This window comes from Muscardinus avellanarius, assembly GCF_963383645.1.
Source record: "Muscardinus avellanarius genome assembly, chromosome: 10".
Classification (NCBI taxonomy): Eukaryota; Metazoa; Chordata; class Mammalia; order Rodentia; family Gliridae; genus Muscardinus; species Muscardinus avellanarius.
This window is the reverse complement of record NC_137796.1, coordinates 32,434,190-32,449,064: the sequence shown is the minus strand read 5'-3', so window position 1 is coordinate 32,449,064 and position 14,875 is coordinate 32,434,190. Positions and strand designations below refer to the sequence as shown.

The following is a 14,875-nucleotide window of genomic DNA, read 5'->3' as shown; positions in this document are numbered from 1 at the left end:
CAAGCTTAAAGCAAGTCTGAAATTCTCTTTAGCAGACAATTTGACAAAACACACAGGCACTTTTAATGGATAGAAGTATAAAGGATTATAGGAAGGCCAGAGTTTACTTTTAAAAGGCCTTTCATGATTTGACATAATCTGGGATATCTTTAGGTAGAGAGGGTTACAACTCCTTATCTATGATAGAAGGCAGAAAAATGGGGAAATATCTGATTGCCTACAGGGAACCTTTTTTGGTGTGGTACTGGGGATTGAACCCAGGGGCAGTCTATCTCCAAGCTACAGAGTGTTGATAGGTTGATGAGTCTCACAACTTGCTGACGCTATCCTGGAACCTGCCTACAGGGTGTGTGTGTGTGTGTGTGTGTGTGTGTGTGTATGTGTTTGTCTGTGTGTGTATATGTGTGTGTCTGTGTGTGTATCTGTGTGTGTATGTGTCTGTGTGTGTGTCTGTGTGTGTATATGTGTGTCTGTGTGTGTCTATGTGTGTGTCTCTGTGTATGTGTGTGTCTCTGTGTGTGTGTGTATGTGTTTGTGTGTGTATATGTGTGTGTCTGTGTGTGTGTCTGTGTGTGTATATGTGTGTATGTGTGTGTATGTGTGTGTCTGTGTGTGTCTATGTGTGTATGTGTGTGTGTGTGTGTGTGTGTTTTACTGGAGATTGAGCCTAGAGTCATTCTACCTCAGAGCTGTACCTCAGCCCTGTCGTATATTCTTTATTTTGAACGGGATCTCACTAAGCTGCAGAGGGTCTCACCAAGTAGCTGAGGCTGGCTGCAAACCTGGGATCCTCCTGTCTCATCCTCCCATGTACTGGATTACACGTATGAGCCACCATTTCCAGCCTCATTTTATGTATCTTGACCTCATAAACTTTAAGAATTCTCTAGAATTTATTTCTTCCTGAGATGGGCTTATTTGGCCCTCAGCTCTTCCCTCCAGTGTTTGGTTGCAATAGAACTTCTGGCGTGTTTTCCCTGTGAAGCTAAGTCTGGTGTCACTCCTAACTGTTGGTTTGTTTCACACCTAATTTGCAGTAGTTTGGGATGTCATCTTCTAATTCTTCTGTTGTCTCATGACTTTTTTTTTCCTCCCTCAAAGGCGACAGCCCTGTACTGTGTCTGAAATTTTCCATTTTTGTTGGGTGCTTTTTATATATGCAAAAGGTAAGGAAAAAGTAATATTTATTTAGATATTAATTAGCTTTTTTACAATTTCAGGTATGAATTTATCATCTTATAATATGTATCAAGAAGAGATTCTCACTGAAAATTTTCTTCAGGGTTGTTTTTCCAGAGACAAACACAGGTTTATTTAGAAGAGCGAGGGATACACATTCAAGGGAGAATACAAGCAATCTCAAGGGGGAGAGAGCTATTTGAGGTCTTTACAGTTCTCATTTTATAGGGACCCCATGAGGGGGTGGGTAGGGGCTCACACCAGGGGTAGAGCTCCAGTCTGGACTTCCTCAGAATCCTCAGATTCCAGACCCTTTGTTCACTAAGCATCTCAGGAATCTCAGGTAGGGAGAGGGGCCGTTATGATTATGGGGTTGGGCCTGCTGAAGATTTTTGCCCAAGAAAGAATCAGGCTCTGTAGGGTAAAGATAAAGATTATGAAGGTTCTAGATTTTAAAACTATACTTTTCCTTCCCAGTTATCTACTTTTTTACCTATTTTTGGGGTGTGTGTGTGTGTGTGTGTGTGTGACACTGGGGATTCTACCCCTGAGCTGCACCCTCAACCCTATTTTATTTTTATTTGGAAACAGTCGTGCTAGTATTATGGTTTTGGACTATGTTATGGTCTGGGGGAACTATCCCCAGGGACCTTTGTTATAACCCTGGGAATAATTCCCCTCAAACACAAAAAGCGCGGGTTCTTGTTAAAGAAGTTTATTAAAAAGATAGAAACATAGAAGACAGTTACAGCCTCATGTTAGAGGGGGTGCTTCGAACGAAATCACCAAAGTACAAAACATGGAAGAGACTTTTTATACACATGACATCCTCCATCTTGTTTTACATAATTCTGATGTAGTAAAAGTTCCTCCCCTTACTTTCCTGCTGAACTCTTAGCTTACACCCAGTTGTCTCCTTTCAGGAAGGTCGACCCCCTCCTCCCATCCTAGCTGGATTATCCAATTATTATATAAACCTGCCTTCAGAGTGAGGAAGTCCTAGTTCCCCTCTCCTATAGACCTGTTAATTACCTTTAGCTAGGTTAATTTACATTGGAATAGTTACTTGCTTCTTGGCAGAAACCAAGTCCTTTCACAGATCTGCCCCTCACCCAATTTTTGAAATATATTTATTAATAATCAGAGCTTTCTCCAGTCTTCTTAGGCCATTCCCAATACTGGTACAGCAGCTAGGTTGATGACAATTTCACTACTTGTTGAGGCTGTCCTCAAACCTGCAATCCTCTTGTTTCAGCTTCCCAAATACTAGGATTACAAGCATGTACCACCACCATGTTTGGCTTACCTATTATTTTTATTTTTATTTTTACTATCCTCTCTTATTTTATTTTTATTTTTATTTTTACTATCCTATCTTATTTTCCCTCTGTGAGACTTGAATCTCTTAATATTATGGGTTGAAGGGTTTAGTGCCTTGCCACGGATTAGAAGTCTCCTATTGACTTAAAGGAGAGAGAGAAACTGGCCTCAGTTATTGAGTTGGGTTCTTTACAGTCAGATCAGAAGCTAACATCACTGAGGGACACAGCCCCTGGAGGATCAATAGGTGGTTTTTTTTTAAAGTTCCTGAAACTCTTGTTTGTTCACAAGCCTGGTTATTTTGTCAACAAAGCCATTCATATGATTTTGATGGTATTGTAATTGCTGTGGGAATCTTATAGAAATAGGAATTTTTCCTTTTATGGACTTAAAAAATCAAGGTCATTGTCTCTGAAACCCCACATTAAATGCTAGAAATGTCAGGGTGGGGGGCTTGGGGAGTTCATTCCTCACCTCAGAAGCTCAAAATCAGAGAGGTCCTTGACTTCCGAGGCAGAAAAGAATTTCAGCATGCACCAGTCAGAGACAAAGACAGAGGTTTATTTAGGAGGGTGGGGGTACATGTTCAAGGGAGAACATGGACCACCTCAAGAAGGGGAGAACACAGGCCATCTCAAGAGGGAGAGAGCCTTTTTCTTTCTTCCTTCCTTCCTTCCTTCCTTTCTTTTTTTTTTTTTTTTGCTGTATTTTTTGAGACGTCTTATTTGGTGGAAGAAATAAGACAGGAAGTAATTACTTTATGCATCTTCATCAGATAAATATACTTAATCAAATGCCTTAGATACAATTTATTTTCTCTTCTTTCTCATCCTATTTAATGTGTCCAAAATCTGCATTCACTGAAGGACTACATCTATATTATTTTTTGTCTTCTGTATATCTTTTTTCAGTACTAAGGACTGAACCCAGGGGCATTCTACCCCTGAGCTACCCTCAGTCCTATTTTATTTTTTATTTTGAAACAAGGGCTCACTAAGCTGTGAAGGGCCTCACTAAGTAGCTGAGGCTGGCTGCAATCTGTGATACTCCTGACACAGCTTCCCAAGTACTGGGATTACAAGCGTGTGCCACCACACCCGGCCTGCCCTCTTTCTTTCTTTCTTTCTTTCTTTCTTTCTTTCTTTCTTTCTTTCTTTCTTTCTTTCTTTCTTTCTTTTTTTTTTTTCTTTTCTCTTTTGCGGATCTGGGGATGGAACCCAGGGGCATTTGACCTCTGAACTACACCCCCTGCCCTATTTTTTATCCTTTATTTTGAAACAGGGTCTCACTAAGTTGTGGAAGGCCTCACTAACTAGCTGAAGCTGTCCATGAACCACAATCCTCCTGTCTCATCCTCCCGAATATTGGGATTACAAGCGTTTGCCACTACACCCAGCTCTCTTTATTTCTATATAGGAATAATTCTTAGAAATCTACAGAAGGAGCCAGGTGTGGTGGCGCGTTACGGTTTGGGAATGTTATGGTTTTGGGGAAACTGTCCCTGGGGACCCCTGTTAGGGTCCCGGACACAATTTCCCTCAAACCACAACAAAACCCCAAAAAAAGAGAAAAAGCGTGGGTTCTTGTCCTGAGCTAAGTATAAATACACATTAGCCCGGACTGTTGCTGAAGATTTAAAGAAGTTTATTAAAAAGATAGAAATACAGAGGATAGTTACAGCCCCATGCCCGAATGGCATGGGGGGGGTTCAAATGAATGCCCCACAAATATACAACATGTGGACCGGACTTTTTATATCCATGACCTCCATCTTGTTTACGTAATTCTGGCGTAGTAAACGTCCCTGTAAGGTTCCTCTCCCTGCAAGTTGTGGTGAGGTGTCTCCTTTCAGGAAGGTCACCCCTCCTCCCATCCTAGCTAGATTATCCAAATATTATGTAAACCAGTCTTTAGAATGAGGATGAGAGAGTCCTAGGTCCCCTCTCCTATAGACCTGCTAATTACCTTTAGCTAGGTTAATTTACATTGGAATAATTGCCTGCTTCTAGGCAGAAACCAAGTCCTTTCACAGATTTGCCCCTCATCCAATTTTTGGAATGAATATATTAATAATCATAGCTTTCTCAAATCTTCCTAGGCCATTCCCAATACTGGTATAGCGCATGCTTGTTATCCCAATACTTGGGAGGCTGAGATAGGAAGATCATGGTTCACCGACAGCCTCAGATACTTAGTGAGGCCCTCCACAACTTAGTGAGACCTTGTTTCAAAAGGAAGAATAAAAAAATAAGGCTGGAGGGAATAGATCAGATGTAAAATGCTCCTGGTTTCTATCCCTAGTACTACCAAAAAAAAAAAAAATCTACAGGAGAAAAGAAAGTACAGTTATATTACTTACATAGCCTTTTCTTTTTCTTTTTGGCATTGGGGATTGAAGTCAGGGGTATTCTACCTCTAAGCTACATACCCTAGATCTTTTTATTTTTGAATCAGAGTTTTGCTGCATTGCTGAGGCTAGCCTTGAACCTGTGATCATCCTGTTTCAGCCTCCAAGTACTGGGATTATAGGTATATATAGCTTTTTTCCCCTTATAGATTATGTGGTATATCTTTGCAACTAAAATGTAAAGTTATAATGTAAAGTGTGGTGGCGCACACTTGTAATCCCAGTACTTAGGAGATAGAGACAGGAGGATTACAGGTTTGTGACCAGCCCCAGCTACTTAGTGAGGCTCTCCCCAACTTAGTGAGACCTTGTTTGGAAATAAAGAAAAGAAATAGGGCTGGGGTATAGCTCAAAGGCAGAAATGTCCTGGGCTGAATCTCCTGTGCCAAATAAAACAACAACAGAATGACAAAACAAAACAAAAAAAATACTGTGTATTGTTGCTAATATCTAGTAATATCTAGTATACAATAAAATATATAGAGATATATATATATTTTTTGGTGGTACTGGGGATGGAACCCTTCTAACTCCAGGCTACACTCTCAGACCTATTTTATATTTTATTTGGAAACAGGATCTCTTAAGCCAGCGAGGCTGTCTTAGAACCTGTGCGATCCTCCTGTCTCCGCCTCCCAAACATGGGGATTACAAGGGTGCGCCACCACCATGCCCGGCATTACAATAAAATATTTTGAGAGAGACCACAATCACCTAACCTTTATATAGCATATTAATATAAATTATTCTACTTTATTATCAGTTTTCGTTAATTTATAAATTAATCTTTATAGGCATGTATAAGAAAAACAGAATATATGCGGTTCAACTGTCCATGGTTTAAGGCATCCACTGGAGGTCTTTGGATGTATCCCCCACTGATAAAAGGAACTACTGGGTCAATGAAACTCCTTCTAACTCTATGATTGTTTTTTTACTTATTTTTTGCAGTACTGGGGATGAAACTCATGGGCATTCTACCTTCAAACTACACTCCCAGCCCTATTTTTATTTTTTATTTTGAAACGGGGTCTTACTAAGTTGTGGATGGCCTTAGGTGGTGGCTGAGGCTCACCATGAACCTATAATCTTCCTGTCTCAGCCTCCCAAGAACTGGCATTCATTACAAGTGTGTGCCACCATACCTGGTTCAACATACAGTTTTTTCTTTGTTTTTTTCTTTCCTTAAGTCAAAAACTTTTATGTTTTTACTTAAAGGAAGCACTTTTGGACTCCACTCTGGAATATTCAAATTGCTGGCATCATTCCTTTTGCTCTTTGGGATAAAAAAAAAAAAAGAGGGGGACGGTTATTGAACAAAAGTATTACTATACCATGACAGTAGATCCTATGACCAAGAACTACTAAGTGACGAAGAGATGGGTAGGGTATACAGCATGGGTACACCAGACAAAGGAATGCTTCATATTATGGGCAGGACAGAGCTGGACAGAGCAGAATAGTAGGAGATTGCATCAAACTACGTAAAACAGTATGCAATTTATTTTTATTTATTTTTATTTTATTTTATTTTATTTTATTTTATTTTATTTTATTTTATTTTATTTTATTTGGTGGTACTGGGGTTCCTGAAAGCCCTTTTACCTCCAGGCTACACTCCCAAACCTATTTTATATTTTTGAAACAGGGTCTCTTACACCAGCGCGGCTGGCTTTGAACCTGCGCGATCCTCCTGTCTCCGCCTCCCAAGCGCGGGGATTACAAGCGTGTACCACCACGCCCAGCTAATAGTATGCAATTTAAAACTTATACATTGCTAATTTCTGTAATCTTCAATTTAAATTTTTTGTGTTACTTGAGATGGAACCCAGGAGCCTTCTACCTCAGGGCTACACTCTCAGACCTATTTTATATTTTGTTTGGAAACAGAGTCTCACTAAGCTGCTTAGAGCCTCACTAAATAGCTGAGGCTGGCTTTGAACCTGAGCTATCCTCCTGTCTCAGCCTCCCAAGTACTGGGATTACAGTCATGTGCCAACATGCCTGGCATCATCATTTAATATTTTTATACTGCAGTTGACTGAAAGTAACTGAAACCTCAGAAAGTAAAACCATGGGTGAGGGAGGGTTACTGTAAAAGAGCTGCCCATTATTAGATCCAGTATCTCAACTCACTCTAAAGATTAGGCATCTGAGGTCCAGAGACTACCTACTAGGAACAGAGGTAGGCTTTGGACCCTGTTATCCTGGCTTCTGGTTTGATGCTCAATGTGCCATTTGCCTCCAGTTTTGGTCTATTTGGCGCCTTGCCAATGTAGGGAAGCTCTCAGAAACCTAATGAGACCCTGTTTCCAAATAAATAAAATTGGCCTGGAGGCATAGCCTAGAGGTAGAATGCCACTAGGTTCAATCACCAGTACCAGAGAGAGAAAAAAAGAAAGTACATCATATTGGGAAAGTTCTGGAATTTAAATTGGAAACTGATATTCAGGGGCATTTCAGCTTTTTGTTAGAAGTTACAGTACTGCTGGGTTTTCTTTCTATGGCAAGTACACGAATGACAAGTTTAGGCTTGTCAGTGTGATGTGCTTTGTAGCTTAAAACTACAAAGGCATCACTTCTCTTTTATATATGAAGAACTGAGTATATTTTAATATTAAACCTCTTTAGAGCCAAGAAAGTTAGTTCAGTTATATCAGTGTAGAATTTAATCTGTTAATAATCATTTGCTTTCTGGCAAGAGAAGGTTATTTTCTTCCTCTTTAATTCATTTAAGTTGATTTGTTGAAGGTTTCCATCTATATGGAAAATTGCATATCCTGATGATACATTGAGGTAAGAAAGAACGGATAGGGGGAAAAAAGTGAAACAAAGTGTGTGTGTGTGTGTGTGTGTGTGTGTGTGTGTGTGTGTGCTCGTGTGTGCTCGTGTGCGCGCATGTACACATATGCTTTTTGGATAGGCATTAAGTATAAAAATGCTGGAGTTTGGAAATAATTCTGATGCCTGACTGGTGGGTCCACATGCTCTCCATCAGAAGAATCAAAGACAACTGTAATGGGAACAGGTTCTTATTGGGGCTTCTTGCTCCAGCAGAAAGGAGGCATAACACTAACCAAGACAAAGGATTGGCTGGCTCCCAGCACAAGGAGGGAAATAGTTTTGATTCGCATGAGCAGGGTTGCTAGGGTTTAGGAATGTTAATTAGTTTTAGGTACATTTAATTTTTTAAATTTTTTATTTCAATTTTTTATTCTTTTATTGGTATATTGTAGTCTCACATCACAATGCAGTTCATAGTCATAGTGGCATACATGCATACAACACTTGTGGGCTTTCCCCAGGCTCCCCCCTTCCCCCCTTCCCCCCTCCCGGGTATTGAGATTGACACTGGTATCCTCGTGTATATACATAATGTCGATGTAGTGATTCCTTCATTGATTCCCTCCCTCCTTCCCCTAGACCACCCCCTGGCTCCACTGAAGTTCCTCCTCCACTATCTGAAATCATTCTGTATCCTCATCATTCCTTAGCTTCTGCACATGAGAGAAAACATATGACTTTTCACTTTCTGTGACGGGATACTATCATTTAGCATAATATTCTCCAGGTCCACCCAGTTCCCTGCAAATGGCATTATTTTGTCCTTTATTGCTGAGTACAGTTCCATCGTGTGTTTATCCCATAATTTTATAACCCATTCATCTGTTGATGGATACCTAGGTTGGTTCCATAATTTTGCTATTGTGAATTGTGCCGCTATAAACTTGGATATGCATATATTACTATAATATTATGATTTCAGTCCCATTGAAGACATCCAGGAGTGTTGTAGCTGGATAGATGCATTTTAAAAGGTGCTTTCTTCTTTCTTCTTTCTCCTCCTCCTCCTCTTCCTGATCTTCCTCCTCATCCTTCTCCTCCCCGGCCTTCTCTTCCTCCTCCTGTGAGGGCATTTTAGCTGTTGAGAAAAGCAAGGCCAAGCCAAATCAGCTTTCCATATTGATGCCATATCCTGCATAAAAATGTCTGTTTTGTGATAAGGTTAAGTTCTGTGGTGGCTAAGACAGCATAGAGGTAGAGATAGAAGACAGCATAAATCATGGCTATTGACAAGTCAGGGCCCTGGAAGTGTGCTGTATAAAGTAACTCACTCTTGCGTATGTTGTTTGTTGATCTGTAATATCTAGCATCTTGCTCCTGATGACATACTTGGTGTTGAAGCTGATATGCACATACCAAACTCTGAATAGCTAACAAGCTATGGGATAAGGTCCAGGAGTACATTTGCCTTTGTCCCCATCTCAGTTCTTCAGATATAGATTAGGTATTTAAATTGAATTTATCTGATATAATAAGGTAAAGTCAACATGAACTATATCTATGCCATTTTTAACCAAAAAGGGACAGACTTGAAGTTGGGGGAGAAAAAAACTAGAAATATTAATTTCTAAGAATAACTAAACTATTTAATACATTAAATATTTAACTACATTTTCCAGTTACATTCAGTGTAGAAAGAACACACATTGAGCCAGGTGTGGAGACCCAGGCTTACAATCCCATTACTTGGGAGGCGAGACAGGAGGATCACAGGGTTTTTTTTTTGCCAGCCTCAGCTACTTAGTTAGACCTTGTTTCAAAATAGCAAAGTAAGATAAGTGCTAGACATGTAGCTCAGAGGTAGAATACCACTGGGTTCCATCCCCAGTACTGCAAAAAAAAAAAAAGTTGCTGAGACTGGCCTAGAATCTGCCATCCTCCTGTCAGCCTCCCCAGTACCAGAATTACAGGAGTGTACCACTGTGTCTGGTTTGAGTTTAGATTATTATGTATTTACAATGTTACTATTAGGGCTCTGATGAAAGGTTCTGATCTTTTTAAAATATATACATGAGGAAAATTATTATAATGAATTATTTTTTTGGCTGTCCCCTTTTAAGTAATTCTAATAATTTTCATGACAAAAGTATTTTCATGTAAAACTTGCTTTCAGTTTGAGATAGTTTATAATATTTTTATTCAGATTTTTCAAAAAGATCAATGATAATAAAATTTGAATCAGTTCCTAGGTACTTAACAAATTTTTATTTAATAAATATTGCATGAATACATAGCTTTCTTAGTGAAGTTTTAGATTTCCATGAAACTCTTAGATGTATATTAAAATGAGTAATGTCTCAAAATGTAAATTTACCACAACACTTAATGTACATCTCGATTACAGTGGTTGTATAATATTATTATAGTTAAAAGAAAATTGTTTTTAAAATATTGTAAAGTTGATACTACTTTAGCTCTGTGACTGTCTATAATCCTACAGGTAATTTCCCTATGATCAGTGATGATTTGGTCAATTCTTACCACCTTCTGCTGTGTGCTTTGGACTTAGTTTATGGCAATGCCCTACAATGTTCCAATCGTAAAGAACTTGTAAACCCTAATTTTAAAGGTAAGCTTTTACATAAAATATTTTCAGACAACCCCCATTTTTTGTGTGTGTGTTTGTGGTACTGGGATGGAACCCAGGGGCTTTCTACCAAACCTTGTTTATATTTTATTTGAAAACAGGATATCACTAAGTTGCCAAGAGCCTCACTCAGTAGCTGAGGCTGGCTTCGAAACTGTGTGAGCCTCCTGTCTCAGCCTCCGAAGTGCGGGGATTACCAGTGTGGACCACCACGCCTGGCAACAACCCACATTTCTATATTATGTTTACTCTTTAGAGTTGTGTACATACAACAGGTTTTCTGACATCAGAGAGCATGAGTATTTGAAAAGCTTCCATCATCATAGATGTCCAGGGCACTTTCTTTTTTGCATGTGTGTGGTACTAGAGATTGAATCCAGGGGCATTCTATCTCTATACCCTCAGCCCTTTTGATTTTTTGTCTTGAAACAGAGTCTCACTAGGTTGCTGAGAGTCTCTGTAGGTTGATGAGGCTGGTCTCAAACCTGTGGTCTTTCTGTCTCAAGTACTGGAATTATAGGCATGTGTCGTACACCTGGTGTCCAGGACATTTATAATGAGTCAAATCCTATAATTTTTTGCTAAAAACAAATAGAAATTTCACAGAGTTTGTTTGTTTGTTTGTTTGTTTGTTTATTTATTTATTTATTTATTTATGGTACTGGGGTTCCTGGAAGCCCTTCTCCCAGTCTTATTTTTACAATTTTATTTGGAAACAGGGTCTCCTAAGCCAGCACGCATGGCTGGCTTCGAACCTGCGCGATCCTCCTGTCTCTGCCTCCCAAGCGCGGGGATTACAAGCGTGTACCACCACGCCCGGCTGAAATATCACAAAGTTTAAATGACAACTTTAGAAATTTCTGAAATACGTACTCGGTAACGAGAAGGCAGAAACTCAGAAAGAAGGCAGAATAAGGCTGAGTCCACACTCATGCTTGCAACTTACTGAGACCCTGTTTCAAAATGAAGAATAAAGCCGGGCGTGGTGACGCACGCTTGTAATCCCCACGCTTGGGAGGCAGAGACAGGAGGATCGCGCAGGTTCGAAGCCAGCCACGTACACTGGCTTAGGAGACCCTGTTTCCAAAATAAAAATGTAAAAATAGGTCTGGGAGTATAGCCCGGAGGTAGAAGGGCTTCCAGGAACCTCCTCTCCCCCCAAAAAAAGAATAAAAAATAGAGCTGGGAGTATAACTCAGAGGTAGAATGCCCCTGAGTTAAATCCCCAGTACCGCAAAAAAAAAAAAAAAAAAAAAAAGAAAGAAAAAAGAAAAATAAGGAGAAGGCAGTTAGCTGACATTAAAGCTGGCATTTTGACAAACTTTGTGCTAATACACTGTGTAGGAGACAAAAAGGATTTACTGAGATAATCTTCATTCAAATATTCAATCAAAAGAATAGTTATGTTTTTAAAATAAGTAAAATGAGATTTCATCTCCTAAACCGACAGATGTATAACAGGAGATGTTCATTCTTTTGGCAACATGTTTAGTATGATTTAAGGTTTGTAATATCCATTAAATTATAGTTCAGAGCCCAAATTATGATTTAAATGTTAAATATTAAAATATTAAAAGTATCTATAGAGTTAAAGATTTCCACACTAATGAGTTAGTTAATTCAGTTGCTTTTGGTTTGATAAATGAATGTTCCTTGAATAGGCTGAGTATTCCTAATTTGAATATCCAAAACTTGACCTTCTCTAAAATGTGAAACTTTTTGAGACATGCTCAAAATGTTTCAGATTTAGGGGTAGGTATGTATCTCAATGTTAGAGTACTTGCCTAGTATGCACAAGGCCTTAGATTTAGTCACCCTCCTGCCTCAGCCACCCAAGTCCTGGTTTATAGGTGTGTGTCACTGCATGCTGCTCCTGATAGCTGACTGAATGACTGAAATCTTTTGATTTGTGATATACTTTATCTCTGTTTCCATTGTTTAGTATATTTAAATAGAGTTAAATTAGGCTTGTATAAACTATTTCCTGTACATCTATTTGCTACTCATATCTTGATTAAACTATTATTTATGGCTCAGTATATTACAGCTTTGTATTTTGCGTGTTGATGTCTCCGTTTTTTATGATTCTGTGTGAAAGTTTATTTTTGTTCCTTATGATCCTATGCAAAGGCCTGTGTGAAGATTTTCACCCTAAGGATTCTAAACCTTCCTCAGACCCACCTTGTGTCATAGAGAAACTCTGCTCCTTACATGATGGCCTTGTTTTGGAAGCAAAGGGAATAAAGGAACATTTCTGGAAACCCTATATTAGGAAACTTTATGAAAAAAAGGTTTGTGAGTAACAGAAATGACATGAAAATGTTTTCTGGATGGACCTGCTTTCTTATGATGATTTAAGACTCTTTTCTTTCATCATAGCTCCTCAGGGGAAAGGAGGAAAATCTTACAGGGTTTCTAGAACCTGGGAACTTTGGAGAAAGTTTGTGAGTACTTCTATAATAAATTGTGTTAATATTTAAAAATTTTGTGCCTAGAGAACTTCAGAGATCAATGTTTTTATTGTTTGTTCTCTGGAAGTTTAGAAAGCTTTATGGGAGAATATAGAGGAGCAATAAAAGTTCTTTTTTTTTTTTTTTGGTATTGGGGATAGAACCCAGGGCATTCTACCTCCAAATGATACTCCCAGCCCCATTTTTTTATTCTCTGTTTTGAAACAGGGTCTCACTAATTTGTGGAGGGCCTCACTAAATAGCTGAGGGTAACCTCAAACCCCAATCCTCCTGTCTCAGCCTACCAAATACTAGGATTACAAGCGTGTGCCACCACGCCTGGCTATCTTTTTAAATTTAGTGAAGATTGTTCTTTAAAGCTTGATTAGCCAAGCACTTGTATTCAAAATTTTAAATTAAAGAAAATTTTTGTAACTTTATGGGTGAAAAATGACAATGTGGAAATGCTGAGGTCTTCAAAAGTATCTACAGCAGGCACATAAGATATCCAAGCCCCTCACTAGCAGCTACAGATACCAGGAGATCGGTACAGGGTTCCCACCCCGAAACACTGTTAGCTGTGGATGCACATTGTGTAGCAAACGTACATTTTACTCTTTTTTTTTTATAATTAACAATGATTTCAATGAAGTTTAACTTTCAAAAATTATTAGAATTTTTAGTAAATAAATAAGATACTAAGTGGCCTGAAGCATTACGTTTCTGATATGGCAGTTCTTTGAGAGAGTACATTTCATCTGTATGTTTTTCCCTTATAGTAAAGCCATCAATAAGGCCTATGAAGAGTATGTTTTATCTGTTGGGAACTTAGATGAACGGATATTTCTTGGAGAGGATGCTGAGGAAGAAATTGGAACTCTCTCAAGGTGTCTGAACACTGGTTCAGGAACAGAGAGTGCTGAAAGAGTGCAGATGAAAAACATCTTGCAGCAGCACTTTGACAAGGTGAGCTGAGTCATGCCAGAAGAGTAGAAATACAGGAGTAGAAGGTTATGTTTCATTTTTGTAAGTGTGTGTGTGTGTGTGTGTGTGTGTGTGTGTGTGTGTGTTACTTGCCTGCTTTCAGTATGAAAAAGAAAAATCCTTTTTTTGTGTGTGTGTGATACTGAGGATGGAACCCAGAGGCCTTCTACCTCTGGGCTACCCCCTAATCTATTTTGTTTTATATTTGGAAACAGGGTCTCACTAAATTGCTCAGAGCCTCACTAAGTTGCTAAGGCTGGCTTCGAACCTGTGATCCTCCTGTCTCAGCCTCCCCAAGTACTAGGATTACAAGTGTGTGCCACCATGCCTAGCTATCATCCTTCTGGTTTTTTTTTTGTTTTAATTTTTGTGGTGCCAGGGATTAAACCCAGAGGCATTCTATCTCCGAGCTACACCCTTGGCCCTGTTTTTTATTCTTTATTTTGAAACAGGATCTTACTAAGTTGCAGAGGACCTCACTAAGTAGACGAGGCTCACAGCAAACCTACAATCATCCTGTCTCAGCCTCCAGAGTACTGGGATTACAAGCCTGTGCCACCACGCCTGCCATTATCCTTCTTTATATTAAAAAAAATATATATTTTTGGTACTGGGCATGGAACCTAGGTGCATTCTGCCTCTGAGAGACACCAGCAGCCCTATATTTATTCTTTATTTCGGAACAGGGTCTCACTGAGTTGCAAATGGCCTCACTAAGTAGCTGAGATTGTCCACAAACTGAGATCCTTCTGTTTCAGCCACATGAATGCTGAGATTACAAGCATGCACCACCATGCCAGGCTGATTTACATTTTTTTTTTTAATATCAACTTTGAAAGATTTCAGTTAGGTCTGAGAAAAAAGATTTTTTTTTTTTTGCGGTATTAGGGATTGAACCCATGGGCAGTCTACCTCTGAGCTATACCCCCAGCCCTATTTTTTATTCTTTATTTTGAAACAGGGTCTCACTAAGTTATGGAATTTATTATAAATTTTATTTGTGTGGTCCTGGGCATTGAACCCAGAGGCATTCAACCTTCAAGCTAAACCCCCCAATTTTATTTCTTAACAGGGTCTTCCTAGTCTCACTACTTGCTGAAGGTG

The 14,875-nt window shown here is 39.1% G+C and overlaps 1 protein-coding gene across 5 annotated transcripts in view; it reads left to right on the top strand.

The window, feature by feature from the left end:
• RBL2 (RB transcriptional corepressor like 2) overlaps window positions 1-14,875 on the top strand; it is a gene marked incomplete at both ends in the record, with an annotated part of 78,120 nt that overhangs the window by 12,552 nt on the left and 50,693 nt on the right. For 4 of the 5 annotated variants that reach the window (XM_080702518.1, XM_080702516.1, XM_080702515.1 and 1 more), the window contains 5 exons: window positions 1,102-1,166; window positions 10,191-10,319; window positions 12,468-12,628; window positions 12,717-12,781; window positions 13,567-13,753. In XM_080702518.1, the coding sequence (XP_080558644.1) occupies window positions 1,102-1,166; window positions 10,191-10,319; window positions 12,468-12,628; window positions 12,717-12,781; window positions 13,567-13,753 (607 nt within the window). The remainder of the gene's footprint in view (window positions 1-1,101; window positions 1,167-10,190; window positions 10,320-12,467; window positions 12,629-12,716; window positions 12,782-13,566; window positions 13,754-14,875) is intronic. The other variant, XM_080702517.1, reaches the window with a different exon arrangement.